Source organism: Coccomyxa subellipsoidea, assembly GCF_000258705.1.
Source record: "Coccomyxa subellipsoidea C-169, whole genome shotgun sequence".
Classification (NCBI taxonomy): Eukaryota; Viridiplantae; Chlorophyta; class Trebouxiophyceae; family Coccomyxaceae; genus Coccomyxa; species Coccomyxa subellipsoidea.
The window spans coordinates 945762-973611 of record NW_005178037.1 but is presented as its reverse complement, the minus strand read 5'-3'; the positions used below and the strand labels follow the sequence as shown (position 1 = coordinate 973611).

General features: G+C 54.5%; 5 protein-coding genes across 5 annotated transcripts; 3 read left to right on the top strand and 2 right to left on the bottom strand.

Annotated features, from left to right (window-relative positions):
- Positions 1-59: 59 nt before the first annotated feature.
- COCSUDRAFT_65695 (hypothetical protein) lies at positions 60-12834 on the top strand (the record flags this gene model as incomplete). The annotated part of the gene is made up of 29 exons (XM_005648500.1): positions 60-208; positions 301-457; positions 623-833; positions 1027-1222; positions 1471-1609; positions 1823-1976; positions 2178-2314; positions 2521-2643; positions 2999-3252; positions 3591-3765; positions 4035-4265; positions 4529-4669; positions 4856-4990; positions 6055-6180; positions 6295-6472; positions 6729-6859; positions 7081-7205; positions 7298-7432; positions 7541-7718; positions 7878-8130; positions 8333-8518; positions 8666-8829; positions 9090-9257; positions 9469-9601; positions 9756-9949; positions 10131-10769; positions 10933-11211; positions 11373-11504; positions 11728-12834. The coding sequence occupies 29 exons, from the start codon at positions 60-62 to the stop codon at positions 11959-11961; spliced, it is 5457 nt and encodes a 1818-aa protein (XP_005648557.1). The 3' UTR covers positions 11962-12834.
- An 84-nt stretch (positions 12835-12918) lies between these two features.
- COCSUDRAFT_28566 (P-loop containing nucleoside triphosphate hydrolase protein) lies at positions 12919-15893 on the bottom strand. The gene is made up of 10 exons (XM_005648499.1): positions 15840-15893; positions 15689-15742; positions 15534-15606; positions 15359-15403; positions 15194-15252; positions 14922-15053; positions 14512-14719; positions 14083-14228; positions 13673-13813; positions 12919-13342 (listed from the first exon to the last, which is right to left on the bottom strand). Exons 1-10 carry the CDS (start codon positions 15876-15878, stop codon positions 13133-13135), a joined length of 1107 nt encoding a protein of 368 aa, XP_005648556.1. The 5' UTR covers positions 15879-15893; the 3' UTR covers positions 12919-13132.
- Positions 15894-18636: 2743 nt separating this feature from the next.
- On the bottom strand, positions 18637-21007 carry COCSUDRAFT_14805 (AAA-domain-containing protein; the record flags this gene model as incomplete). Its single annotated transcript, XM_005648498.1, has 8 exons — positions 18637-18847; positions 19115-19179; positions 19357-19482; positions 19617-19748; positions 19906-20014; positions 20116-20261; positions 20367-20549; positions 20684-21007. 8 exons carry the CDS (start codon positions 21005-21007, stop codon positions 18637-18639), a joined length of 1296 nt encoding a protein of 431 aa, XP_005648555.1.
- Positions 21008-22007: 1000 nt separating this feature from the next.
- COCSUDRAFT_53188 (aspartyl-tRNA synthetase) lies at positions 22008-25952 on the top strand (the record flags this gene model as incomplete). The annotated part of the gene is made up of 10 exons (XM_005648497.1): positions 22008-22193; positions 22294-22380; positions 22637-22777; positions 23057-23269; positions 23617-23822; positions 24098-24243; positions 24515-24633; positions 24766-24873; positions 25095-25221; positions 25584-25952. 10 exons carry the CDS (start codon positions 22008-22010, stop codon positions 25769-25771), a joined length of 1521 nt encoding a protein of 506 aa, XP_005648554.1. The 3' UTR covers positions 25772-25952.
- An 802-nt stretch (positions 25953-26754) lies between these two features.
- Positions 26755-27714, top strand: COCSUDRAFT_41331 (hypothetical protein; the record flags this gene model as incomplete). The annotated part of the gene is made up of 3 exons (XM_005648496.1): positions 26755-27121; positions 27255-27545; positions 27707-27714. 3 exons carry the CDS (start codon positions 26755-26757, stop codon positions 27712-27714), a joined length of 666 nt encoding a protein of 221 aa, XP_005648553.1.
- Positions 27715-27850: the final 136 nt, after the last annotated feature.

Sequence of the window (27850 nt, the reverse complement as noted above, 5' to 3'; positions counted from 1 at the left end):
TCGATCCTGGACTTTTGGCTTGTGACACGTACCGGCAACTGTTCTTTGTGCACCAGGATATGGCAGTGCGAGGAGCTCCAGCGATTGCTATCGCTGCTGCTCTTGCGCTGGCTGCAGAATTGGTTAACCAGGGAGGGGGAGCACAGTTCGAATCTGCACAGGCAGCATACCAGAAGATCACAGAACAGCTGGAGTACCTGGTCACCAGGTGCGGCTAAGCTTGCTCCTGCTAAGCTCTTATTCGTTGCCTGGCTGGCAACAAATGTTTGCTTGAAGATGAAGCGCCGTATGTTGCTGCAGCCGGCCGACGGCGGTGAATCTGCAGATAGCAGCGAACAGGCTGTCTGCTATTGCGAAGAAGGAGGCCTCAGTGGAGGGTGGGTCCGGAGTCAGCGTGACCATTGCTGTCATCAGCGCTGCCGATGCAATGTTTAAAGATGACATTACAGCCAATAAGGTCTGCCGCCTCAAGTCCTATCATTGTCTACCGTTCTGCTCTTGTGAGCTGTTTGGTTCTCAGTCCTGGATCATGGGCCTGATCCCCTTCAAGATGTGCATTTCCTGCTTCAGCCTCAACAATGGGGCTGATTGTCTGATCAGTATTCTTTGTAAGTGCACACAGACAATGGGGAAGCTTGGGGCGGAAGGCATTTTGGCAGAGCTGGCATCGCGAGGCGGCAGCAGCGGGGCGGGCGTGCGCGTGCTGACGCACTGCAACACTGGCAGCCTGGCGACGGCCGCGTACGGAACAGCGCTGGGCGTCGTGCGCGCTCTTCACGCTGCCGGCCACCTGCAGCACGCCTTTTGCACGGAGACTCGCCCCTACAACCAAGGTGCTCCGGCACCCTGCCTCTGTGGCTCTGGCATAGACCCTTTCTATTGGACCTAGTTTCCTGGTTCATTGAGCTGCTCCGTTTGTGGCGGCATGCACCAACGCACTAGAGACTCTAGCGCTTGTGCAGGCCTCAGATGTCCTGAGAGCTGCTGAGAGCTGCAGGTATGACACGAGCTGTTGTGCGCATGCAGGGTCCAGGCTTACAGCGTACGAGCTGGTGCACGACGGCCTGCCGGCAATGCTGATAGCCGATTCGGCGGCGGCGGCGCTCATGGCGCAGAGAAAGGTGGACGCTATCGTGGTGGGCGCGGACCGCATCGCCGCCAATGGCGACACTGCCAATAAGATTGGGACCTTCTCCCTTGCAGTCAATGCTGCTCACCACGGGTACCCCCTCTCCCTCGGCTCGACTGCTGCCTGCCTTATCCACAGACATAGACCTGGCTCCGCAGCTGCCCGTTAAACTGGTGTAATCGGCAGAATGTCTCTCTGGTTGGTGCCTTTCAATTGCTGGCCTGGCACCTCAGTCAAGGTGGTCTGCTTGAGCCTGCGCAGGGCAGCCCCAGTGGATGTGCCTGCATTCAGACCCACTGCACCGTTCTGGACTTGACTGAGGCCGGGATGTCATGGTGCAGGATCCCCTTCTACATAGCGGCGCCGACCATGACCGTGGATCCTTCACTGCCAGACGGGACGCTGATCCCCATCGAGGAGCGCAGCTCCACAGAGCTCACGCATCACCAGGGCCAGAGGGTGGCTGCACCCGGCATCAATGTGCGTCTCTGACGCTCAATTTTGCAACTCCACAACCCCGTCTTGTCAAGTTCTCTGGCTCAGAGCAGCATCTGGAAGCTGCAAGAGTCTCGTGTCCTTTGTTGCTTAAAGGAATTAGTGTGGAAGTATCATCACTGCTGGAGGACCAGGAACTAACATCAATAACGCAATATTTCTATCACCCAGTGCAGATGGTAAAGAATGTGTGTGCAGGTGTGGAACCCGGCCTTTGATGTGACGCCGGCCAGCCTCATCACGGGCATCATCACAGAGCAGGGCATCATCCAGCAGCGGGACGGCGCCATAGATGTGAACAGCTTCCTGAGGGAGCATGGCCTCTTGGAAGCAGAGGAGTCCCGAGATAACGGTGATTGCTTGTCCTCTTCTCCCAATTCTCACTGTGTCTTCAGTGGCCGTTGCCACTCTGGACCGCTGCTGTCACTTCGCATGCATTGGGAGAGCCGGTCATGTGATGGGGCATGAGGATGCATGGGGGCCACGCCGACTGAGTGATAGGTAGCTATCAGCTGAACAGTAAGCGCGCTGACAGCGGAAGGGGCTGATGCAGGGGCAGTCACCAGCGTGCCTACCAGCAAGATCCCGGGCTTCAGGGCGCTCAATCTGGAGACAGTGAAGGAGTATGTGGCCGAGCGGCCGGACCTTGGCGAACGTGTTGGCCCCAGCGGCAGCAAAGACTCCTGGACTGTGAGCTTCCTACTCTGACTTCAATTCATTTGTCACTGAAGATTTGTGTCCTAAGGACTAGGTATCTCAAGCAGCACCTGGATTATTGGCAACCTTTAAGCGAACTTTTCAGAGTAAATCACGCATCCTGATGGAATTTCGTATGCCTTGCATGGTCCTTCTGCAGGCAGGCTGTGTAATCAACAGATGGATGGCATGGCGTGCAGGTGAGGGAAGTGGGAGATGGCAACATAAACTTTGTGTACATCGTGGAGGGCCCCAGTGGAGCTCTGGTGGTGAAGCAGGGGTTGCCCTACATTCGCATCGCCCACGACTGGCCCCTCACCCAGGTGTGCTTCTAAGTCTGTGACTAGCTTCCTGCTGTCAGATGCCCAATGCTACCACTGAACTTGATGAGGCAGGTCCTTGCTGCAATGGATTTTCCCAAGCCCCTCCATGGATCCTAATCAATGCTGCAACGGCCCAACCATTCTAGTTTCTTAGATCACCCTTGGACGCCTCCCTCAAGGTGTGCACAAGTATGGTAATGAACAGGCCTGAGTCGGAGGCAACGCCTGGCCGGGCTTCAAGCCTAGGAGTACAACGGACGTGTAGACCTAAAGTGCTACCAGTAGATATGCCTATGGCAGTTCTTGACAAGTTTTTGAGGAAGCTTGATGAGGGCTGCGCTTCCACTGCTTGCAGGAGCGGGCGAGGTTTGAGGCGGAGGCGCTGCGGGAGGAGGCGCGGCACTGCCCAGAGCACATCCCAGAGCTGTACCATTTTGACGCCGCGCTGTGCCTGCTGGTGATGCAGTACCTGCCGCCGCCACACCTGGTGCTGCGCCCCGCGCTGACGGCCGGCCACAGCTTCCCTTCTCTGGCGCGCCACATCGCCCACTTCATGGCGACCACCCTCTTCCGCACCTCCCTGCTCGCCCTCGACTCCAAGGCCTGGCGGTGCGTGCTCGAACACATAACCTCTGTCTCCAACACCCCTAGCAGCTTTCCCTACTGAAGCATCAGTGGTTTACGGCGCTGATGGTGTTCGTATAACATCGGTTTGGGTCCACAGTAGGGACACTTCTGCTGCTTAGTAAGTGATAAAGCTCCAGTGCAGGGTCCACTGGGATCAGTACATGTACATTCAAATAAAGTTCCCCTGCAGGAGGTCTGTGCATTCTGCTGCATGTCGGAGCCTTCTGGCGCTCTGGCACAGGAAGGTATCAATGAGGTAGGTCCAAATATCTTGCGAGGAAGGTGGGGAATTGATGGCTGTTCATACTGCCTGGCTGCAGGGAGCTGGTGGGCAGGTTTGAGAACATGGACATCTGCCGGCTGACGGAGCAGGTCATCTTCACGGACCCCTACTACTCCGCTCCTATGAACCGCCACACCTCCCCCCAGCTGGACGACCTTGCAGACGCCTTCCAGCATGATGTGGCCGCCAAGGCTGCCATCGCTGCTCTCAAGGTGCAGCCCTGCCACTTCCTTGCTCCTGGGACAAGTTGCCATGCACGTCTGCCCATGATTGGTCACCCAATCTTTGACCTGTGTAAATATGGCAGCAGTTTGAACAAAACAGGCTGCCTTCCCACTAGCATTGACCTCTGGTTTCTGTGCATGAGGACTTTCCCTGCTATCCTGCTCATTTGGGAGCCAGCTGAGCTTTGATTGGGAGGGGTTGTCAGGGGCCCAGTCACAAGGTGCTGAGTGGGTGGTGGATGCATGTGGGATGGCAGGCGAAGTTTGTGCAGCAGAGGCAGGCGCTGCTGCACGGAGACCTGCACACAGGCAGTCTTATGGTGACAGCAGACACCACGTACGTGATCGACGCGGAGTTTGCGTTCGCGGGGCCCATCGCCTTTGATGTGGGCAAGATGGTGGCCAACCTGCTCATCGCTTTCTTCGCCGGCGGCGGCCTGCAGACGGCCGAGCAGCCGCGCACCGCACAGCGGCGGTGGCTCCTTCAGGTCTGCAGCCTGCTGTGCCCGTTCTATACCATGGAAAGGTTGTGCCAGCTGAATTTTTATTGATACTTATGAGACTGTGGGCTGTTCTTCCTTGATTTGGTACATTTTTCGTGTTGAGAGGGGCGGCGTGAAGCAGCTTTGTGCAGAGGCTACATTTGGTGGTATAAATGCTGTGACGTGACAGAGCAGCTTGCTTGGCGGATGTTGGGAAAGCAGTATTAGTGAATTTAATACTGACAGAGGTACTGATGGTGCTGCCACAGGCGACTGTGGAGATGTGGGAGCTGTTCAAGACTGAGTTCAGGGAGCTGTGGAATGCGGCGCTAAAGGACAAGAAGGCAGGCGACCTGTGCCCTGCTCCCCTGTTCGGCAATGATGCACCGGCCGGCCCTGATGCTCTTCAGGTGTGCAAGACCCGCAGCTCTCCAAAGTGCTGTGCTTGCGTTGCCCCTGCAGTTCAACACTGGGTTCATGTGAGCCCTTATTTGAAGGTCATTAAGGAACAAAGTAGCATCCTTGTCCTCTGGGGTGTTTGCACATTTCCGAGCATGATAGTGTGCTGTCTTATGAGGCAGTGCCATGCAATGCAGGCGGTGCAGGAGGCGTTCTTTGCAGGCCTGCTGCCTGACGTCCTGGGCTTTGCTGGAGCCGTCATCATCAGACGCATCCTGGGCATCGCCCATGTCGTGGACTACGAAAGCATCACAGACGTGGATGCCAGGCATGTGAACTCAGTTGCTCACTCAATTGAATGCAGGCTGCATGCTGTGGTATCAGCTCTCCGCAACCACAAGGATAAGCCTTGCTGGACATCAGTGCAAAGCTTGCCGCTGAATGCAGCTTCTTATGTTGCAGCTCCGCTGTGCACTGCAGGGCTGCTGTGGAGAGGAGGTCGCTAGCCTTTGCTCGCAGGCTCCTGGTTGAGCCGTCATACTTCTGCAGCATGGATGCGGTTGTGAATGCCGCTGCTGCATGCGACGCTGCATATCTGAAAGAGGCTCAATGAGCTCTGAGACTCTCAGTGAGAGCAGAGGCAATTTTGTTGAGAGGAAGTGCCAGACGGTTTCCTCGCTTGGCCAGGCTCTTTAAGCCCCTGCATTCTGGCAGCCATGGATGCAGGGGCAGGTGTCCGGTCATCATCATCCGGATCGTGTAATCTATGAGCTGAAAACCCAGGTCAGCCCGTTTTAGGCGCACTTGCTCAGCTTGGCATGCCTGGTGTGGCAGCCATACTATGGTGGACCAGATGTAGAAGAAACACACATAAAGGCTGTAATTGTCCCTTTCCCAGGCTCTGCCTTCCTCACAGGCAGCGCTAGCACTCTGCAAGATTGCTAGGATGGACCCAGCAGCCTCAAGCAACCCCGAATGGCCACGTCTGGTGACTTATAATAATCAGCAACATTTCTCGTATCAATCAAGGGTTCGACCTCCAAGGGTTCCTTGAATTTTGGATGTTCGTAGATTGCCTGACAGTAATAGAACTTCAAGATTTGCCCGTGCTACCGAAAGGTCGCCACACGGCTTACAACCAATATCCCCAACTAGATTGCTGCCAAAAACCCAGCACAGCAGCCAAAAACCTCCGATCTCCACATATTCTGTCCCCAACCAGATCTTCAAACGTGGCACAGAATCGGGACGCGCTGCGCGCCGTCGGACGGGCAGCTGAAATATCTTCCTTTCGCCGATTCACTCTGTATCTGGAAATCGCGGGTCGCCCATGATTCAGACATACCTGAGCGCGGACATGGGAGCCGGATAGATACCTAGCAGCGCTATGTTACAGCCGGGCGGTGCCGGGGCCGCTGCGGTGGACATACTGTCGCCGCAGAGCCTTCGTGTGCTGGTAGTGGACAGTAAGGCGTCGGCCAGGCAGGAAGTCGTCGCCCTGCTGCGGAAATGTACCTACCAGGTGCGCTGCGGGCTTGTGAGCAGCGTCAGATGGCAGGAAGCCGAGGCCATCGGTCGGTTTCGCGTCGCCGTGCCCCCAGTGAGACCAGGTTGTAAGCCCCTCCCTGTGCTGCAGGTGATGGAGGTGAAGAGCACAGCAGAAGCGCTGCAGCTGCTGAAGGACCAGCAGGCCAGAGACGGCGCACCCGGAGTCGACCTGATCTTGAAAGAGCACGACCCTCCGGCTGCGAACGCGTGCCGTCTGCTCAGGCGGACACTTGAGGATGACGTCCTCAGGACCGTTCCTGTAGTTGGTGAGCTCTCGACCCCCCTAACGGCCACTCTGGGCGCCACCATATGCACCACGGAGCTTGGGGCAAGCGTCTCCGGAGGCGGGGTCGCTGCGCGAACATCCTGACGGGGAAGCTGCAAAGCGCTTTTAAGGGATGCAGATGGTCCGCTTGCGGGTCGTCGACCATGCAGCCTCAACCACATGTTGCTGCGCTCATAGCTGCTTTATTTTGCTATGCCGTCCTCTTTCTCTGACGAGGGGCCTTTTCTGTGTTGCAGTGATGTCCTCCCAGGAGGATAGGGATGTCATGGTGGCGTGCCTGCAGCTGGGGGCAGCAGACTACATGATCAGGCCCCTGCGGCACAACGAGCTCCGGAACCTGTGGGCGCGGGTGTACTGGTGGCGAAGGGTGAGCCTCTGCAGCCAAGACTGGGCTGTGCTGCCTTGTAGCTTCCTGAGTGAGCACAGTGAGCTGTGCATACCTCGGCTTTGCATCAGAAAAGGCTGAGCAGAGTGGGGACGATGCAGTGCAGCCAGCCTTGAAGCGGCATACAGTGTGGCTTGCTCAGGATATGTGCAGCAGGGCAGCATGGCGAGTATTCTGAGGAGTTGTGATATCTACCTTTGCAGGCGTTCTACCTGCAGCAGCAGGCAACACACGCACTGGGCGCCAAGGAGCATTCTTTGCCCGGGCTCAAGCTCCGCTACTATCCCAGCCTCTCTCAGAGCTCGGATGAGAGCGAGGAGACGAAACGGTATGTTCGCTAGTCTCACCCCGCATTGCCTGTCATTTCCCAGAGTTTTGTCTTTGCGTGCAGGACCTTGACGTTTGCTTTGCATGTCACAGTTGTCAGCAGGCGCTGAAGCCGGTGAACAGGGAAGAGATGGAGCGATCTGGGGAGGGAAGCGCCCCCAACGGCAGTGGGAACGGCGGCGCAAATGGCAGCGGCAATTGCAGCAAGGATGGGAACGGCAACAGCAGGTGCGGTCCAGCTGGGCGACAAAAAAGCTTTTGCAGCCTGATAGCAAAGTAATACAGAGGTTTTCAGTTAGTGACATGCATGAGAATTGAAGCCTTTGTGATTGGCAGGGTGCATCCCGGCAGTGGAGGCAATGGCAACGGAAACAGTGCCACGAAGCAGTGTGAGGGCAGCAATCAGCCCAACGGCGAGTCTGGAAACAACGGCAATGGTGACTCTGCTACCAAGGCAGGCAACCTGCACTTTGGCAATGGCAACAGCGGCAATGACGCTTCCACCTCCCGCCAGGTGCTCAATGCTCTGCAGTCTCATTGATGTAGCACATTCTGACTGTTCTGGAGGCACCACAAGCAGGGACACATATGGAGATCTTGTCACCTGCCTGAGGGCATGTAGCATACTCCAAGGGTGCTTGGTGTTGAACAAGGTAAGGTGGATGCGTTGTAGGAGGTGGCGGCACTGCAGGGCACAGCGCAGGGCGGCAAGCGGTATCGCATGGCACAGGAGGCGGGCGCAGAGATGCGCGGAGCGAAATGCGAGGGGGGTGCTGAGGCAGGCATGGAGCCCAAGCTGTGGCCGGCCGACGGCGTGCGCCCCGTGAAGCTTTACCGCGGCGGCCATTCCCGCAGCGACGCCGTCAATGACAACGGCAATGGCGTTGTGGGCTCCACCACTGGTGGCCAGGCTGCTACTCTTCCAGGTGCCCCTTCCGTGTTTTTTGGGAGTAGGCTTACGTGTCTCTTCTTAAGTGCTCTAATTTTGTGAGAGCAACCGCCGATTATAATCTTGAGACTTGAGAAGGTAGCAGTGCTTCCTTGCCTACCATGTTGTGGTCTGTCCAGAATAGATCGCATCACTCCCCCATGGCCTCTATCGTGAGAATTTTGACTTGTGGGGGACAGGCAGCAGCAGCCGTCAGGACAGCAAGCCCAACGGCACGAACGGCGGCGACGGCAGCAGCGGGCAGGACACGGGCAACGGCAATGGCGCGATGACGGCCAATGGCAATGGCGGTTCCACGTCCCATCGCATGGAGCTGCCTAGCAGTGCCGAGGGCGCCCAGACAGGCGGCCCCCATCAGAGCACACGTGAGCTCAATTTCACCTCTGCATGTGAAAGAGTCATCCTACTTGCAAGCTGTCATTGAGTCGCGCAGAGTAGTACATGGCGACATTGCATAGGACCGACTGGAGGCAGGGAAATAGTGGATGGTGATGTGATGTGTATGCTTCCAGGGCTGCATTCAGAGGCGGGTGGCTTCCGCGCGTACATCGGCCAGGCGCACAAGCGCAAGGCGTCGGAGATCGCCACCGTATCAGAGGTGCCCCTGAATCGTGCGAGCAGCCAGGCACTGGCGCGCAACTCCACAGCAGCCCCGCGCCCAGCCGATTGCACAGAGGTGAGACCTGCTCACACCTGCCCACCTGCAAAGAAAGGAACATTGGCTCGAGACAGTGGGTCTTGGCCAAATCGTGCTTGCTTATGTTCGAGGGTTGCAAAGGTGATTATGATAGTTCTCAAGCATGGTGTGCCCACGATGCACGCCATAGCCCGTGATCCCTTCTTTCCAGTCATTCAAGTGGAGAGGTATTTGTTGTGCCCTGTCAGTCGTCAAAGGGACAATATCTTATTGTCTGAGAGGGTGTGTTGCATGTATAGGCGGGGTCAATGGCGCGTGCGGGCGGTGCGGCAAGCAACACCCTCGGGCCGCAGACGACGGGGTCGACGCCCACAAGTGCCAGCGAGGACACGCGCATGGTGGGCTCTGATGGCAAGGGCACCTCCATGCCCCTGCGCCTAGGCTCCAAGTCCGGCTCTCTCGACCAGGTCAGCATCTTATGAAATGTTGAACCTCCCGGTTTTGGGTCACTGTTTCTGGCTTGCCTTTGGTGGGAGCTGATGAGCGTGTGGGACCTTGACTGCTTATCATTGTAACGAATTGCCATCATAATCATTACAGAGGTTTCCACTGTTGGCTGAGCTGCTGGCCTGGTAGTGGGTATCTGTGCGTGCAGTTGAGAACGTGTGTCAAATGTAGGTCCAGGTCCAGTGGCCGCACAATGAGAGTGCGCAGATGCAGCAGCGGCTGCAGGCTTCAGCCCAGAGGCAGAACAGCGGCCCAGCCCCACAGATGCCGGGCTTCAGAGGGCCCGGCAACTTCAACTACTTTGGTGCGCGACATGCTCCTGCTGCAAAATACCTATCATATTGAATCTGCTGTATCTCATATCTGTCATGTTTCCAGGTCACAGGGCAGGTCACAGGGGACAGGTATTCTCAGATCTGTGTTGAAAAAATAGAGCTGAAAGAAAGTCATGGTTGCAGGCATGCCACCGCCGAACTTTCCTATGCCAGGCCCATTCTGGCCGGGCATGCCCAACCCAATGGGGCAGGTTTCTGGGCAGTCCAGCGGGCAGGGGTCTGGCCAGGGCGGCTTCCAGGAGGGCAACCCACAGTTCGATGCTTTCTTTGGACCCTTTGGTGCACAGCAAATGGCAGCGGCGATGGCGGCTGCTGCGGTGCGCCTCTTTATTTTTTCTGCGGCAATTGTGTAATGATATGCGGATATCCGTGCCTTCTACTGTTTTGGAGGCACCTCTTACATTGGTAAAGTTGTCAAGTGCATCTGGGGGTTCCAACTCCAATGGATGCTTGCTCTTGTGGCTGTTTAATGATTGTATCTTTCCCTTCATCCAGCAGGGAGCGGCAAGCACTGGCAATCGTGAGAGGGAGGCAGCGGCTGCGGCAGCACAGCAGCAGCAGCAGCAACAGCACCATTTCGCAATGATACTGCAGCAGCAGCAGGCGCAGCAGCAGCAGATGTTCCTGCAGCAGTACGGCTTGGCGGCCAGCAACATGATGCAGCAGATGGCCGCGGGTGGCCCCTGGCAGCAGTCCAATCGGGCGCAGCCGGGCAGCCCGTCCGCCGCCGCCGCCGCACAGTTCGCCGCTGCGTTCCCCTTTGGCAACCCCAACGGCAGCGGGGGTGCGCGCTCCGTGCCAAGCTACCCCGCGCACCCGATGGCCTCTCGTGGCGGCCCCATGCAGCAGTATGCGGCGGCCCGCGCGGCCGCGGCCGCCACCGCAGCCAGCAATGGCGCGCGGCCGGGTTTAATGCATTCGGCGCCGGCCGCCGCGGCAGGAAACGCCGGCGCGACGCATGGCGGTGCCGGGGTGAATAACGGCGCCACCTCGCGTGCGCCCCCGGGACTGCAGCAGAACGGCACGCAGCAGAATGGCGCAGAGGAAGATGCTCAAATTGGCGTGAAGGCCGAGCAGGGTGCCGATGTGCTGACCAGTGGCACCGCGAATGCCACTGGCAGGGAACGGCGCATGCAGGTGATGTCTTGCAACATCCGTCTCGTGTGTTTTGATAGCTGCGTTTGCACTCTTTTCTTACATGTTTGGGACGCTCGTTGCATGCAAAGCTTGAGGGCGGTGAGTGCGCTGATGTTGGGAATTCTACAGTGGTGCTGACGCAGTCTGTCTGTGTGTCTCACAGGCGCTGCACAAGTACAAGCAGAAGCGCAAGAACCTGAACTTCACCAAGAAGATCCGCTACGAGAGCCGCAAGCAGCTGGCGCAGGCCCGGCCGCGCGTCAAAGGCCAGTTTGTGCGCATGGCGTCCGGCGCCATCGACGCTGACGCTGTAGAGGCCGCCGTAGAGGCGGACGCCGCTGAGATGCTGGGCGATCTGCCCAATCTGGCCGCTGCCGCCGACGCTGCGCTGGCCGCTGCCAAGGTGGCTGCCGAGGATGAAGGCATGGATTTCCAGGATGACGTGAGCATCCCTCTTGACATGCAACTATCCTTTTCCGCCAGACGAGAAGGCACCAGATCTGCAGAGCAAAGCCCAATTGCATGCTGCTGGTGTTGTGCAGACAGGAGGGGTCTTCAGCATTGGAGATTGGGTGTTGATGGTTATACTGTGGGCTTGTCCAGGATGAGAGCGTGGACAATGAAGAGGAGATCAAGGAGGAAGCGGCGGCCAAGTGGCAGGCGGGGGCTGCGCAGCCACCAGAGGAAGACGATGACGACAATGTGGTCAACAGCCCCCAGGACATCTTCAACCGGGTGCGCAGCTGTACTAGCCATCTGCCGCTTGTTCACTGACCTCGATTGCTGACATGGATCAGGCAGAATAACCTTGATTTGTTGCCAGATTATTTCCCCTGATTGGACTCATGGACCCTGTTCTGTGGCGCAAGAAGAGACTGGGCTGTGAGGGAAACTGACAGAGGACTCTCCTTTGCGGAAGACAAGTGGTGTTGAGATGTGATGTGCATGGGGTGAGCAGGTGGCTGGCCCAGCCAGCAACAGCCATGGGCAGCACAGCGGCTCGCGGCTGCAGAGCCACGGCATAGCAATGCACCCGCACAGCAACAGCAACAGGACGGCGTCGCCCGTGGTGGTCTCAAACACCCACGGCAAGGTTGCTGTAAACGGCAACGGCTCCTCAGATAGCGGGTCAAACTCTCCTGACATCAAGGATGGCCCTGGGGAGTCGCCGGATGCAGATATGGAGCAATGAAATAGGCTCACCCTTGCCGGGCACACCTGTACACAAGCAGCAGCGTCTGCAGCAGTACTGACTCGTATTATTTGTCAACGATCCCATTTTTCGTCGATCTCATGCATGCAAAGCGCGCCGTTGGCGTCACTGACATTGGCAGCAAAGGAGACAGTTGAGACGGATGGAGGGTGTTGAAGAATTTGAAACCAAGTCTGTTGAGGTACGGTGGGAGGGCGTTGGGCTGCTGACCTTGGTGGTCAGACATTAGAGGACAATGCCGCGAAAACAAAATATGCAGCTCTTCATGAGAGCGCCTATCACACATACGAGCAGTCCTTTTGAGTGTCTGGATCCCACAGTATTGATGGTGTCTAGGTGCACAGGGAGAGAGCATGTCAACACCTGGTGCACTGCTGCACAGGGTTGAAAGGAATACAATGTTCTGAACATCGCGCCAAACTTTCGTTTTTCTTCGAGTGGATTGGGTATTTGCCGGACCAGTGTTTGAGAGTGGCCCTGATGCCTGCTGTGTCAGGATTTGAGATGTGTGTTGTCTATTCACAGTGTTTCTTTGCTTCCATTCTTATTGCTGACCGTCAAGAAGAGTCATGCGTGTCTCGGTCATGCCTGCAGGCGCAATTGCACTCGCGCTCAGTCTTTTACACTTTTTGTTGTGCACAGCAGCGATTATGAACAGATGGATCATGGATGTATGGGGCAACTCAGGAATCAGAAAACGCACTGATCAGGGCAGTCTGTACATATCTCAACCCCAAATGTTTTGAGGTCGGTATGTTTATGCATGCAAGCGTTTGCTGATTGTTAGCTGGTCATGATCGGGGATTGTGTTGATGCTACTGCTGCAACAATGAATGTGTAATTGATCATTGGAAATAATCACGTGCAGCCCAAACAATGTGGTGCACAGACTCACTGCGTTTTGAACTGCAGTACAGCTGCCTTTCCATCACAACAGTCAACCAGACGTTTACATTGCAAAGATCATGTACGATACAGCTGCTGACAGCATCAAACTTACTGTCAAGACATCAGGCCGGGCTCAGGACAAGAGTATTGAACACATCAAAAAAGTCTAAAAGCTGCATCAGGCATCTCTCTCAGATCTCTCGTCCCCCAGTCCATGACAGCAACACCAGAGCTCCTCACAGGTGACAGCACAGATCTTGCATCAGATCTTCTTGACGATCTGCACGATATCCTCGTCCTGCAGGCGGTGGTCCTTGCCGACCTTCTGGGGCCGGTGCCTGACGGATGTGCCCCACACGAGCGCATACTTGAACTGCTTCGCGATGCCCTTGTGGATGCGATTGCAGAAGTCCTCCACCGTGTTGCGCCCCGCTGGCACCACCACCGGATCGTTGTAGTCCGGCAACCGCCCCTGCCGCAGCCCAGAATTTGAATTCAAATCACCGGCTAATAACTCAATATTTCGAGAGCCTCAACCTTCAAGTACTCTTGCAAACCCCATCAGCGCATGCACAGATGATGCCAAGGGAATCTAGAGCAGAGGAGGCTCCTCAAGCAAGCAGCAGGCCCCGGCTCTGAGGAGGCCATGCAAGCAGTCCGCTGCATGTGGTGGTCAGGCACCCTCCCTGTCAGCTACTGATACGGGGCTGCTGCACTCCAAAGTGGCATGCAATGGCAGCTGATGTGATTGAGGCAGGGCCGAGGACTTGTTTTGCTGCATGGCAATGAGATGGGGCCCCACCTTGGGCTTGGTGTAGATGCGTAGGAGGTCGAGGTACTCCCAGATCATCTCCACCAGGCCATCCAGGTTCCAGTTGTGGTACGCGCACACCGGGCAGTAGTGCGGCAGCCGTGACATCACATTCAGCTCCTCTAGTGTGATCTGGCCCCCAGATCAGCCAAACACCCCGTCAGCCACTCTTTGCAGGCAGATCAACAATTTGATGCAGGTGAGACCTGATGCAACTGGTCATCAGGCAAGAAAGAAAAGGTACCAGGTTAAAACCCACGGGCACCTGAGAGAAGCCATAAGCCAGAAGAGAATGTCATGCTTCACGCCTGCTGTGATGACATGCAGCGCACTACATGCTTTATAAGCAGGCATGCATCACCAAATAATGTATATGCAATGGGCGTAAAGGCAAGTGTCACCTGGTCGATCTTGTTGATGACGTAGACGGCTGGGATGTAGACTCGGCTGCCCTCTATCACGTCCACCAGGTCGTCTATGTCGCAGTCGTCCCGCATGGTCACATCCGCATTGTGTATTCTGTACTCGCTGCACACCGACTTCACCGCTGCACCCACACACGCCCACACACTCAATGGCAGCTACTCTGGCTCCATTTCCTGAACGCTTACAGATATGCCAACCTTCCTCTGCAACTGAACGTCATGATGTGCTGATATGGTTGGAAATTCGCTCCTTATCAGAATGTTGAACTGGAAGAAGTCCCAGACGCTTCACTGGAGGAAAGTATTCCCCTTATAGGTGTCCACTGTCTGAGGTCCATTTCTCAACCACGATCTCTTCTTTATATATATATATATAATTTCAAGCTTGCCCATGGGAACGCGCACCGTCCACGTCGAGCTTGGCGTTCTGCACGGTGGTGCTAAAGTTGATGCCACCCTTCTCCTTGCGCCTGAAGCTGATGGCCGGTGGCTGCTTGTTCAGGCGGATGCCAAAGCCCTCCAGCTCGTGCTCTATCAGCTTCTTGTGCGAGAGGGGCTTTAGGCAGTCCAGTACAATCAGGATCAGGTTGCACGTGCGCGCCGTGGAAATAACCTGGCCACAAAAGGAATTTCAGATGTAATTTCTTAGTCGGATCCCTGCCACACACAAATGCAGTGGGCAAGGAAAAAAATTTCCGGTGGAAGCTTTGAGTCTGCATGAACTCAGTCAGGTTGAAGGCTGCGGGTGAACAAAGGATTGCTGGCCCCTGTATGGCAAGGGGTCCTGCCGGAATGTCCAGGACTGTGAGCCCTACCTGGCGACCACGCCCTTTGCCATCCTTGGCCCCCTCAATAATTCCTGGCAGATCCAGTAGCTGAATCTTGGCTCCTCGATACCGCACCACTCCAGGAATGCAGGTGAGGGTTGTGAACTCATACGCAGCCACCTGACACGAGCCATGGGAAGCTGGTCAGCCACAGAACACACCCAGATGGAGAAGAAAATTTGGGCTGTATTTTGGTGACAGATGTCCGCTGCCGAAGTGTCAGGAGCTACATTTAACGGCAGACAGTGCGAGAAACTTGCCTCTGAGAATGTTCCTGTGAGCTTGTTGAGCAGCGTGGACTTTCCCACCGATGGAAATCCTGCATCAGTGATAACCTCAGCGGCCAGATTCACTTGTCATGTGACACAAGCTCCTGGCAGATTGGATGCTCAGCGTCACTAGATGATCTTGGGAACAGTGCTTACCAACGAGCCCCACGCGAGCATCTCCAACCTTATTGACATCAAAGCCTGCATGCATGCAGCTGTCAGAGTACAGCACCCTGAAACAGTAGTTGAGGGAAACCACACTCACAGATCTAGACTACAACGGAGACCTCTACAGATCAAGAGAAATTTCAGTGTTAGGTAGGAGTGCCACCTTCGCCCTTCCCGCCTCCACCGCCTCCTGTTCCTGGTTCTAGCAATTCTCGTCTAAGCTTTGCTAATTTGGCCTGCAGCAGACATAATCTTGACGACCTGGTGCTTGTACGGTCATGCTAAGGAATATGAAGCACACATGCGATGGAATCGTACCTTGAGCATGCCTAAATGCCCCATGGTAGCCTTATTTTTCTGGGTCTTGGCCATCTGCAACAGAGAGAGTTATTCAGGGCGGTGCTTACTTCATCGGCATATTATAGATTTCTAACACAAGACTGATATCCTGTGCTGCAGCATCTCGTACCTCGGCCTCAATCTCGGCAATCTTTTGCATAGTCGTCATTGTTGTAACTTTGTGTTCACCACTGCCAACGCACCCTTTCAAAGATCAAATACTGCCTATACGCAATTGACTAGAAACACGTGTTATATTTGGATGATGATCAAATTGACTTGTGTCTTCTGTCTTTTCTTGAGCTTGATTTTGATGTGGGAGAAAGCGAGGCAGGAACGCCTCTGCACTGCATGGTATGCACCTTCTCAAGTCCATAAGCTGCCAGCCCATTAGTGGCGACCTTGGCCGTTTTAACCATTGTGTCTCTGTGCTCCCATTAGATTTGCCTTTAAAGGTACACAGAGGTGTGGGTGGAACCTGTGAGAGGTTTGAAGCCCACCGGCCGCATGCATCTGCAGGGCCGTTAAATTCATGTCCCATATGGTGCACGGTGTGCACAGATCTGAGTTCCTGATCGGCCAAGAGATCTCTCTAGTCTCATTGTGTGACCAGTGGGTGAGACCCAGATGCAATGCCAGGATGTTCATGTCGAACAAGAGGGCTGCTGAGATCTTTTACTGTGCACCATGTGTAATCCACTGCATCACAATCAACCCGATACAGGAACACTGTGGCGCCACAATATTGTGCCGGCACACACTGCCCTTCATCTTACTTTATAACCGCAGCTGTGCAGCGCTCATGCATACACGCACAGACGACTCCAGTACCCATTGTGACATGACATGCCGTCCTCTTGATATCAATACCAAAACTGTGATGCTCTTATTGACATCCTGTCACAAAATTATCTTGATGGGCTTTGCTCAAAATCAGTGTCCATGCCGGGAGTCGTTCTCTCACGCAGCTCTGCCTGCGAGCAGCACCAATTCAAATTCAGCATCTCTTCTTCTTGATCATCATCTTGATCATGATGATCCAAATGTTGGTGGCCTGTGACAGCCACACAGGCATGCAAATTCCCAACAGGCCAGCCTTCAGGTTTTCTGCAGGTATCATCATGATCATGGCATGATGAAAATCCATGCAAGCGCTTGCAAGCTAGCACTAGCACCCCGCACTGCCAGGACATATTGATCAGCACAGCGGGTGTGGTGTGAACTCGGCACCTGTCGGCCAGGGCGCTCGGTGCCAGTGGCCGTCTCAGCCAGCCGCGGAAGCCGGCGGCGGCGGCGGTGGCGGGGGCGGCGGGGGAGGCGGCGGCGATGGAGAGGGTGAAACACCCGGCGGTGTCGGCACCGCAGGCGTCACAACGGGGCTGGGAGTGACTGGGGGACTCGCCACGAGCGCTGGGGTGGGAATGGGGGGTGGAGGAGGGCTGAGCACGGGCGAGGGGACGGGCACAACAGGCACAACTGGTACCCCAGAGGCCACCGTCTGCTGGATGGTCTGGCCGGGCGAAGCCGTGCCAATGAACCCAGCTGGCTGCAGAGAGCAGTACACCCTGTCAGGCCAACGTTTGATAGCACAGTGGCAATGCACACGAAGACAAGAAACAAGTCTGTCAGGCATGCTGTAGAGGATGTCAGCAACAGCAGGCTGGGAAGGCACATCTAGAGGAAGGGTGGGGCTGCACCGGAGCGCCAGTAGCTTGTGTCCCCAGCAGCACATTTTGGCCTGATCCTGAGGCAATGGCTCCAGTTTGCAGGATGCTACGCCCGACATTGACTGCACAGGAGTTGTGGATATGTCAGTTTTGGCTATCAATTCTGTGCGGCATCACAGGCTTTGCTGAACATTCACCGAGTCAGGACTCCTCCATAAAAAGTCCACTACCCAACAGAAGATTATGTTGCAGCCTATCATAGCAAGGCTTTCATTGGGGTCACAGCTCTATATGTGCTGCTAACAGCATGCAGGGTGGGCAGCTGTGACGAGTTTAAAGGTTCTGGTGCTAAGATACCTGTGTACAAGTTGACAAGCTCGTCGGATGGGATCTCCTCGACACCCAAAGGCCTGCAGACAGCTCACACTACTCGTTAATCCTTCGCTTTGTGTCTTTGTGTTAAATATGTTTTCGCAGAATTTACACGTGTAACTTTCGGAAGTAGTATCCGTCTTGTCGACAGAAATAAACCGATAAATCGACAGCGCTGCCCCGATCGATTCGACACACGCATCCCCTGGCCACACGCAACGCACAGGGAGCTCTCGGTGGCATGACATATTATAACCAGCATCTCTGTTTGATCGGTTGTCACCTGGCAGCGCATACGCAAGCCAGCCCGAGAAGCAGCAGGGCAGCCTGTGCAGCCCTCGTCATCTTGATCGAGCGTGGCAATCCAGGCAGAATACTTCTTTCTTTCTGGCACGATCCTGGCGACGCGACACTGTACAAGGATTCATCATGCGAGGAAGGAATCTATCCCCAACGAGACATGTGTGCATGCATGCTGACTAGGCTGGCAGGTGCTCGCTGACGAGGCCCTTTTGCATGCCATGAAGTTTGGAATTGTGGTGCAGGGATGCATCAAGGGCATGCTTTGCTAATAAAAAAGCAAGAAGGGCTGGTTTGCTTTACAGGTGGCAGAGAGTACACGCTTTATCCAGTGCTGTCATGGTAGGCATGGCGTGCTAGCTGCGTAAATGGCTTAAAGATGGCGGTGGTTCAGCCTGCCGTCAGGCTGAGGGCATCAATCGAAAGCGGTCATACAACCCAATGATTGCCGTACTTTTATGGAGGGTAAAATTTGCCCCCCTATGCATGCATTGGCGGTGTCGGTCAAGGCATGCCCCGCCAATGGGCAATAATTTGTGCATCTGTTGTTCCCTCCATCAGTTCTGTTGCCTGTCACAGCCTCGGCGGTCACTTCATGAGGCCTCTGTCATGCGCCTCCAGCTCAGATGCCTGTCTGAGCTGGCATGCAAATGCCTGGCAGGATAGAGTGCGCCCTCTGCTGAGCGAGCATCCCCTCGCATGCGCCAGGAAGGGCAGCTTCCGCAGCATGCGCCCTGAGAACCCAGCGCATGCGGCAGCCGCTTCCAGCAGGGCAGTGCTTGCATCCTGCTGCGCCTGGCTCACATCCTCCTCCATGGCCTGGCTGGCCTGCATGCCCACGCACATGGCAGCATTGGATGCCAGCACAATCATACCGTAACGCATGCATTGCATGCACACGCCAGGGCACGCCGCCTAGTCGTGAAATTCAGTTTGTCATAAAAGCGGTCCTGTCAAGCACCACGCAGGCATGGTGCACTCATGCACATGGTAAACAGCAGAAGCCATGGGGCGGCTGACCTGGGGCTGGGAGGGCAGCTGTGAGAAGGGCAGCGGTGCGGCCGACTCCTTGGCCAGGATGCCCACACGATGCAGCTCCAGCACGCAGGATCTCAAGATCTCGTACCGGGCCTGCCAGCGACAGAGCAACCAATTGGCCAGGAATACATGAGAAGATCAAGGATGAGGACGACCAGCTGGAGGCTAAGAGGAATAAGGTGTACCCACATGCTACTAGCCCATCCACATGAGCAAATCATCATTTTCATCAGCATACTTTGGCATATATGGGTTGTCAGATACACGGACCTGGGCGCCGGGAGGTCCCACATATGCTTTGATGTCTGCGCGGTCCACAAAGGCCAGGTCTATGGCCTCCGTGATGTTTGATGTGGTCAGCACTAGGACGTTTGGGTAGGCCTTGAGCGCATCCAGCTGCACATTTTAAGCAATCAAAATATGAAAATTGACTCAGCGCTGTGCAATCTTAGTGATCTTTCAGGTTTTGTGCATGCAGTGCGAGAAGTGCGAAAAGTGAAGATGGCTTGATTCTGGGAGAGAATCAGAACCTGGGTCAGCAGTGCGTTGACGGCCCTGATGGCGTCGGCTGGCTCAGATCCAGAGACAGAGGCGCTGCGAGCGCGCGTGAGAGACTCCACCTCATCAAGCAGCACACACACCAGACTGTCCTCCTCCTCCACCTGTGCACAAGACACAATGGACCATATGCATCTGCTGCTCCACAGCTGCTTCTTGATCTCTGGGTGTCTAGAAACATAATATGCAAAATATGCTTCACTGAACTAAAGGGCCGATTAAGTGGCATTGACAGGGTTTGGTCAGTAGGCGGCTGCATACCAGCTCCATGATCTTGGAGAAGAGCTTTGACACCAGCTTTCCGCTCTCGCTGAACCACTTGCTGAACAGACTGTGCGCATTGACTTCAATGAGCTGCCCCTGGGAGAACCTGCCATGGAGACATCATGTGTGAGCCCAACCAACCATGGCACTAATGGCAACTGGTGCAGGTGCGGTGCATGTTTTCCACAAGCAAGATTGGTATTACACCACCTTCTGCTGAAGCGCACAGCTAGCTTCTGTGCCAAGGCTTTGCAAAGCGTGGTCTTCCCGGTGCCAGGTGGCCCATGCAGCAACACCGTGCGGTTGAAGGACACCAGGTGGCTGTCCACACCTCTCTCACCAAACAGCAAAGCCTGCACAGTGGAGGCACACATTGAAATTCCTTCTACACTGACCTGTTTGAGACCTGCATCAATGCCAGGACTTCGTCTGCAGCCTTTAATGATTGAAGAACACACCGTTGAAGCATAATGGAGCAGACGCCCCTTGATATCCTCTTCATATAGGAGGCTATCCCACAGGTTGTGAAACTCCCGGGCTGGCAGCATCCATTCTCTGTAGACTGACACGTTGTCTTCTGTCTCATCATCATCTGCTGGTCCCTCCTCACTCAGCTGAAATACATGCACGTTCAGATGCACCTGCATGCATCGCATGAGTTTCATCATGACCTGAGTTTGAGTATGTATATAATGTGATGGCAGGATGTGCTGCAGAAAGGGGCTTGGTCCGCCGCATCAGGGCTGGCTATACTCAAGATGTGATATTCGTGTACCTGCCAGAATAGAAGGCGAGTTCCCAGCGCTGTTTCTCTGTCTGTTTCACAGTCGCAAAGTCTGATCGACTCCACATGACTTTGTAGGTATTGGTCCTCCTCAGAGACTGGAATGACCTCATCTTGGTAGACAAAGCTGCGATTGCTGAGATATTGTCTTACATGATCAGCTATCTGAATTGGATCAGCTGACGAGGTAGCATACTGGCAGACTTCCACTGTGAGGGCAACTTCTGAGCTTGAGCCTTCCTGATCATCATGACATTTGCCGTTCTGCCCTACCGATGCTGGAATATAAGTCCTATTTTCAATGTGAGCATCCATGTAATGCAAGCTCACACTACACAACCAGCGACAGATTTTGTCCGGAAAGTGAGCTTATTTCCACGCTTATTTGCATCAGTTTAAGCTTCGCAATTGCACATCATAAGCTGATCAAGCATGTTAGCACCTAATTCTAAGCAAAATGCCGGGAAGATGGCCCAAAATGGAGGCAGAAATGGAGAAAGATGAATGATCAGTCGCCAGTTCTATCCGGCGATTCGATCTGGCGACTGAGTATTTTCTGGCTTTACTGGCGTTTCTGCCTGAAGCTTCATGCCCAAGCTTTTTTTCCATTGTCGCTTCCATTGTCGTCTATAGTGTTTTTTCCTTAGTAAAAACTTGTATAGGAGCTTTAGAATCCCTCCTAAAGTTGCAATGTGGTGGGACGAGAGACCTGTGGTGTCCCAGGACGAAGACAAGAAAGCGACGCCGCAAGTGCTGGAAAATGGGGTATGCACGATTGCTAGAGGCAACTTCAACCTCAATTGTTTGGAAATAATGCATTATTTGTCATCTGTGGCTTCAATTTTATCTGTTAGCGTTGGTCAGAATATATTGCAAGTGCAGATCGAGTTTTGGTACTATGCTTGATCTGCGCATTCGATCCTTGATCTTTCTATCTACTCCTTTGATATGTTACTAGATACTTAGCTCTCTCTGTCTATCTTCACTTTCGTATCCTTCTGAAGGCACATTTATCAATCTTGTGTGTGCGCATAGGTTGGCATTGAAATTGCAGCTGCAGGGGCAGTCAAACCAGGCAAAGGTGGATCAACAAAGGATGCTAAAGCAGCGAAGAAAGCTGAACGGGTGCGGTCTAACTCCTATTTACGAATCCAAAGTCTTTTGTGAAGGTCATGCAGAACTTGATTTACACTGAGTTAAGGGGGTATTGCATCCCTGTGGACCTTTGCATGTTCTCTCATGCAGCATAGGAACAGCATGGGCTCGGGTGGGGATCCTATGCAAATTATCTTGGATCCTCAGCTCCCTGCTGACGATGCACATGTACTTTTGTCATGCACAGGCAAGTCAGCGACAGAAGGCAGCTGCGCCCACACAGCCAGACCCCGATGACCCACTCCGCGAGCAGTATGGTGACACGCCACTTGTTCAGAGCAGGACACAGAGCGGAGAGAAGTACTATCAGATCTCAGAACTGTCACCAGAGCTGTCTGGACAAAAGGTGAGGGTGCTGCAGTGCTCCTTGCATTCCACTTCAACTACCGGATAAAGCCACCTGCCTGAAGGCATTCGCCCTGAGGGAGCTGTCTGTACATGTGCAGGTGTTGCTGAGAGGGCGAGTACACAATGTACGAGGCAAAGGCAAGTCGTGCTTCCTGGTTCTCAGACAGCAGACCGGGACAGTACAGGTGTGCACATGACAGATTGACAGCACATTGTGCCTCTTATGAACAGCAGAAATTTCTTGACCTTCTATCATTGACTTTGACCTAAAGTGATCCTTTTGATGGTGCTCTGTCTCGTGGAAAATGTTCATTTGCTGCAAGCCAAGTCCTGCATGCTCTCCAAAATGTATTCATTATCTCTTTCACCTTGCAGAAAGCTGCCTGCTTGAGGGATCTCCTACAAGTGTACTGACCTGATGTGGTTTATTTCCTGGGCCAGGCTGTACTGTTTGTGGACGACAAGACAGTCAGCAGGGGCATGGTGAAGTACACGTCTGCGATCCCCAAGGAGTCCATTGTCGACATCAGCGGGGAGGTGCACGTGCCTCAGGAGCCTGTGGCGGGCTGCACCTGCTCACAGGTGAGCACTCGCAGCAACTCCACTTGCTTCTTACTTCAACTACCTTCAATCTGCCGCCCACAACAATTTCCATCCTAGATCTTTTGCCGTTAAGCTTCACCAAATTGGTGTCTCATAACATTTTCCATGGGTGTTTAAATGCTTCCAGGCACGCCATCATGGACTGTAGGGCGCCCAGATCATGTTGTCGGGCGGAGACAACGGCGTCCTGGACTTGATCACGATTCTCGGGATATGGGAGATTTCATGCCATTGAAGCACTGCACATCATGAGCGCAGGTGGAACTGAAGGCGATGAGCGTGAAGTGTGTGTCGCGTGCGGCGCCACTGCCGTTTGAATTGGCGGACGCGTCGCGCAAGGAGGAGGACCTGCAACGGGAGGACGCGCAGTTTGCCACGGTGACCCAGGACACGCGTCTGGAGAACCGGTGGATTGACCTGCGCACGCCCGTCAACCAGGCCATCTTCCGCGTCCAGTCCGCCGTCTGCCAGGCACGCACGCCCCACCTCAATCGTCATGTCATGTGCTGCCTGCCATGCCACCTACTACTGCCTCTGACCGGTAGCAATAGATCAACGCATGGCTGTGCGGGGCGGAACCTTGCTCTTGGACGTCTTAACAGTGTGCTTTTGGACAATCTTAGCCACTGCAAAACTCCTCTGGGCAGCTCATTCCTGCTCCGGCTTGTTCTGCAGAAGTTTGGATATCCGGTGCCCCTTCCTCCTTCTCCTTCCTCCTCTGCCCTCCTGTGATGGCCACTGAGGCTCACGGTAGCAGGGAAACAGCATGCACACGTTCTGAGGATTCCTAGGAATGAAAACGTGTCGCATGCGCGCAGCTGTTCCGGGAGGCGCTGCTGGCGGAGGGGTTCCAGGAGATACACACGCCCAAGCTGATCGCGGGCGCGTCCGAGGGTGGCGCGTCCGTCTTCCGCCTGGACTACATGGGCCGCGAGGGCTGCCTGGCGCAGTCCCCCCAGTTCTACAAGCAGATGGCCATCTGCTCCGACATGGCCCGCGTGTTCGAGCTGGGGCCCGTCTTCAGGTGCCGCGCTCTTCTCATGCCCTGGATTTGCCAATTTCTGCACAATTCTCATACTTGCTAACTGAAATTGTTTCACAGCCTGGCACCTCGAAGCTTGGCAGCCCAAGATGCTATATTTGCGTGCTTGAGAAGGCATTGTTGCTGTGTCCATGCTGCGCCCAAGTCAGCGGCTCTGATCACACTGGTGGACAATTATGTTCTTGCATGGAGCTGTCCCTTTCTTTCGCTTTCCATGAGGGCAGAATAGAAGGAGGAGGTGTCTTGTTGCTGTGCAGGGCGGAGAAGTCGTTCACTCACCGGCACCTGTGCGAGTTCACGGGCCTGGATCTGGAGATGACCATCAATGAGCACTACAACGAAGTGCTGGACGTCCTGGACCGCCTCTTCGTCTACATGTTCGACGGCATCAAGTCCCGCTGTGGTGAGTCTCTGCCATGCATCTCTCTTGTTGTCTGAAGCATGCATCTTGTATTGTGCCCATCAAGCAATGGAATCCTGAAACGCTTAACCAAGGCAGGGATAGTTTGATGGTAAGATGCAGCCTAGGCATTGGGTCTTTGCAGGCCCCCTTGGATGTGCATCCAGAAGGCGATGAGTAACATCTCCTTGCAGCTAGAGGATTCTGCTGGTTTTGACATGCTATGTGTCTGGCGCCTGGTTGAGGGTCTGGCGATGTGATGTGTTTCTTGCAGCGGCTGAGGTGAAAGCCATTCAGGAGCAGTTCCCCTCGGAGCCTCTGGCCTACCTGCCAAAGACGCTGCGGATACCCTTTGAGGAGGGCATGCGCCTGCTGCAGGAGGCCGGCTTTGAGGTGTGCCCTAATTCCTTATTGCAAAGATTGCTGTCAGTGCTCAGATAAACTAACAGCCCACTCAGCAGGGGTCCAATGCCACCAAAAAACCTGAAAGAAGCACATGAACGGATTGAGTCCTTGTGTGTGCAGCCTGACCCTCTGGGGGATTTGACGACGGAGCTGGAGCGGAACTTGGGCAAGATTATGAAGGAGAAGTACAACACTGACTTCTACATCCTCTACCGCTACCCCCTCGCAGTGCGCCCACCACCCCACTCCCTGCCCTGTTCTGACCTCCCTTGTCCCCACACTGAACCAAGAACATCCACCTCTGACAATCAGCCAATTTCAAACGGAAACTTGCAGACTTGCCCTACGCCCGGGCCATTGCAGGGACGCCTCGTGTGTCACTGCGAGATGCAGTGCTTGCTGTGTGACCCTGTCCTTTTTAGTTCTAAGATAATGTACCATGCACACAGGTGCGGCCATTCTACACGATGCCAGACCCGGAGGACGCGCGCTACAGCAACTCATTTGACGTGTTCATCCGCGGCGAGGAAATCATCTCCGGCGCACAGCGCGTCCACGACGCAGCCCTCCTCACAGGTGCCCCCCTGCTCTCATTTCGCCCGCCTCTCTCTGCCTCTCAATATTGCTTGCGATTGCTGCCTGAGTGTGTCTATTTCATTTTGATGGTAAGGGAAGGCAGTTTCAGAAGCAGCGCAACAGGGTGGCCTGCCCCCTTTGGGCTGCTTCTCTTAGTTAATCACCCAGTGTTACTGATGCCGTGTTTCTTGCACTTGGTGATACTGTTGATGCACTTTGTTACACCTGCAAGGCAGCCCACTGTCCCAGCTTTGTGGCTTGCACTGTCCTGCATGTCCTGCATATTGTCTTGTGTTGGTTCGTGGAAAAGGGAATGATAGGGCATGGCGTGCTGACAGCTGTGTGGGTTGTGGCTGCGGCAGAGAGGGCGCAGGTGCACGAGATCCCCCTGGAGAGCATCCAGTCGTACATCAATGCGTTCAAATTTGGCGCGCCTCCGCACGGCGGCTTTGGCGTGGGCCTGGAGCGCGTGGTGATGCTGTTCTGCGGCCTGGACAACATCCGCAAGACCTCCCTCTTCCCCCGCGACCCCAAGCGTCTTACGCCCTGATGGCCGCGCACCGTACAGTCACTTTGTAACAGTCAAGAAAGATCTTTGGTCATGATCATGATGGCTCTGGCGTTGTTACTATGTTGTTGAAGGACTTGAGAAGATGTGCTAGGATGCAAGCCTGAGTGCATTTCAAGGTAGTATGAGATCTTATCATTGGATGTAAACACTGATTTTCTTCATCCCCTTCTGCCTGTGAAATGATTTCTTGATTTGCTGCATGGGCATTCCAGATTATTTCCTGCCAAAATGTTTCTTGGGCCGTGAAGCTCGCCGTGTGGCTCTATCGCGGATCTATCCTCCGATTCATTCTACTTAGCTTTAAAATTTTCTTAAACATAGTTTGCCACTGAATCCAGCAATTATGCACAGTCCGTTCAGCAGAAGATAGCCTGGTCCAACTTTGCCGACTGGGGCGTCATGGCGAGACTGTCTCCTCTTTGCGCCACGCTGACCGTCATCACATCTCTACTAGCATTCACAGGTAGTTCACCTAATTCACAATACCGCCATAGTGCACGAGGAATCATGGTGCTGCACAGGCCTCGTTGCAAACACGTTGTAGACTTTCAAAATTCGGATGGAGGTCGAACAAGCACACTGGAAGAATTTCACGTTTGCAATAAAAGTTTTAAATCGAAATATATTCTTACCATAATGCATGTTTTACATATTAACCTAGGCAACGTATGTGAAGAAATCAACAGTCGGCATCTAGCCAGCACTCTTCTGGATATTGTCAGCTTACAAGTCTTGGCATGTGCTTCGCAGAAGCTTCTGGAAGACAACTCAGGATCTCTCAACAGCCACATCCCGCGCGGAAGGGGCACTCATGTATTGGCAGGGACGGTCTGTCGTGTTCGCGAAGCAGACCAGGTACATGCTCAAAGCTTCTAGGGTCCTATGGAGAATTATAACACTGCAAACGCCTATAAGTTGGTTTATTGGAGTTTTACACATCCTTAGATATTTAGGTGTAGTGCATGGCCTCCATGTTCACTTGGTTTGTCACAGGCTTGCTGCTGTCTGCAACAGGTCTGGGAATCCGGCGGCTGGCTCATGCACATGGCAACTCATTGGGGCACGTGGGGAGGCGACTGCGGCAGGACACGGGCCAGAATGGCAACAACAACGGAAACCTGAACAATGGGAGCGGGAATGGAAACAGGAATGGGGCCGGCAATGCCGGGCGTGGCAACGGCAACAACAATGGCAATGCAAATCCCAGCGACAACAATGGCAATGACAATGGCAACCAGAGCACCGGGAACAACAATGGAAACAACAATGGCAACGGGGCCGGCTTCACTGCCCCTGAGATTGTCTATGTCGGCAATGGCAACCAGGATGGTGAGAATCTGCCTTGGCATCTGCATGCATGCTACGTTCCCATTTCTGCTTCGATGCAAGCACTAATCCTGCCAGCTCGTTTAAGAGACATGCACCCATCTCTCTGTGGCAATACAGCCCTTGCTCAATGCAGGCACTTTCAACAGTGGGGACTTCAACGGGCGCAACAACGGGAACAACAACAACTCAGACGGCAATGGCAACGCTAATGGGAACCAGAACAACGGGGGCCAGAACGGCAATGACAACGGCAACCAGAATGATCAGCCCGGCAGTGGCGTGCCGCCTGATACTGGTGGCACAAGCGCAGCCGCCAGAGCCAGTACCAGGGCAGCCAAGAGGGCAGCAACCAGTGCACCTGCCGCTGCCCAGCCATCAGGCACACAAACCACAACGACAGCTGGGGCCTTCGTTGTCAGCGGAGGTATGCTGTTCCTTTGCATTTTCTCTTGTGGGCATCTCATGATCTGACATGCCTGGCTTGCCTTGGAAGCAGTTCTTTTCATGTATGCAAGGGTTTGCTCCAGCAGTCGAGCGGATGTCAGCGCAAGGCGGCTTTTTGACACCTATGTATGTGCAATGCAGGTCGATGATGCAATGATGCCGGCACTTGTTGGGTCTTCACCACTGCAGCCATCGATGTTTAGAAATTGGATCATGCTCAAATTTGCTGATAGTCTCTGAATTACATTCTGTTTCTGCATGCAACATCAGTTTCCATTCAGCAAT

Bases quoted from the DNA above. Each gene is read 5' to 3' on its own strand.
- COCSUDRAFT_28566 (XM_005648499.1), bottom strand. From the start codon at position 15,878: ATGACGACTATGCAAAAGATTGCCGAGATTGAGGCCGAG. The intron at 15,743-15,839 runs GTACGAGATGCT...TCTCTGTTGCAG, and splicing joins TTGCCGAGATTGAGGCCGAG to ATGGCCAAGACCCAGAAAAA. The intron at 15,607-15,688 runs GTACGATTCCAT...TGTCTGCTGCAG, and splicing joins GGCATTTAGGCATGCTCAAG to GCCAAATTAGCAAAGCTTAG.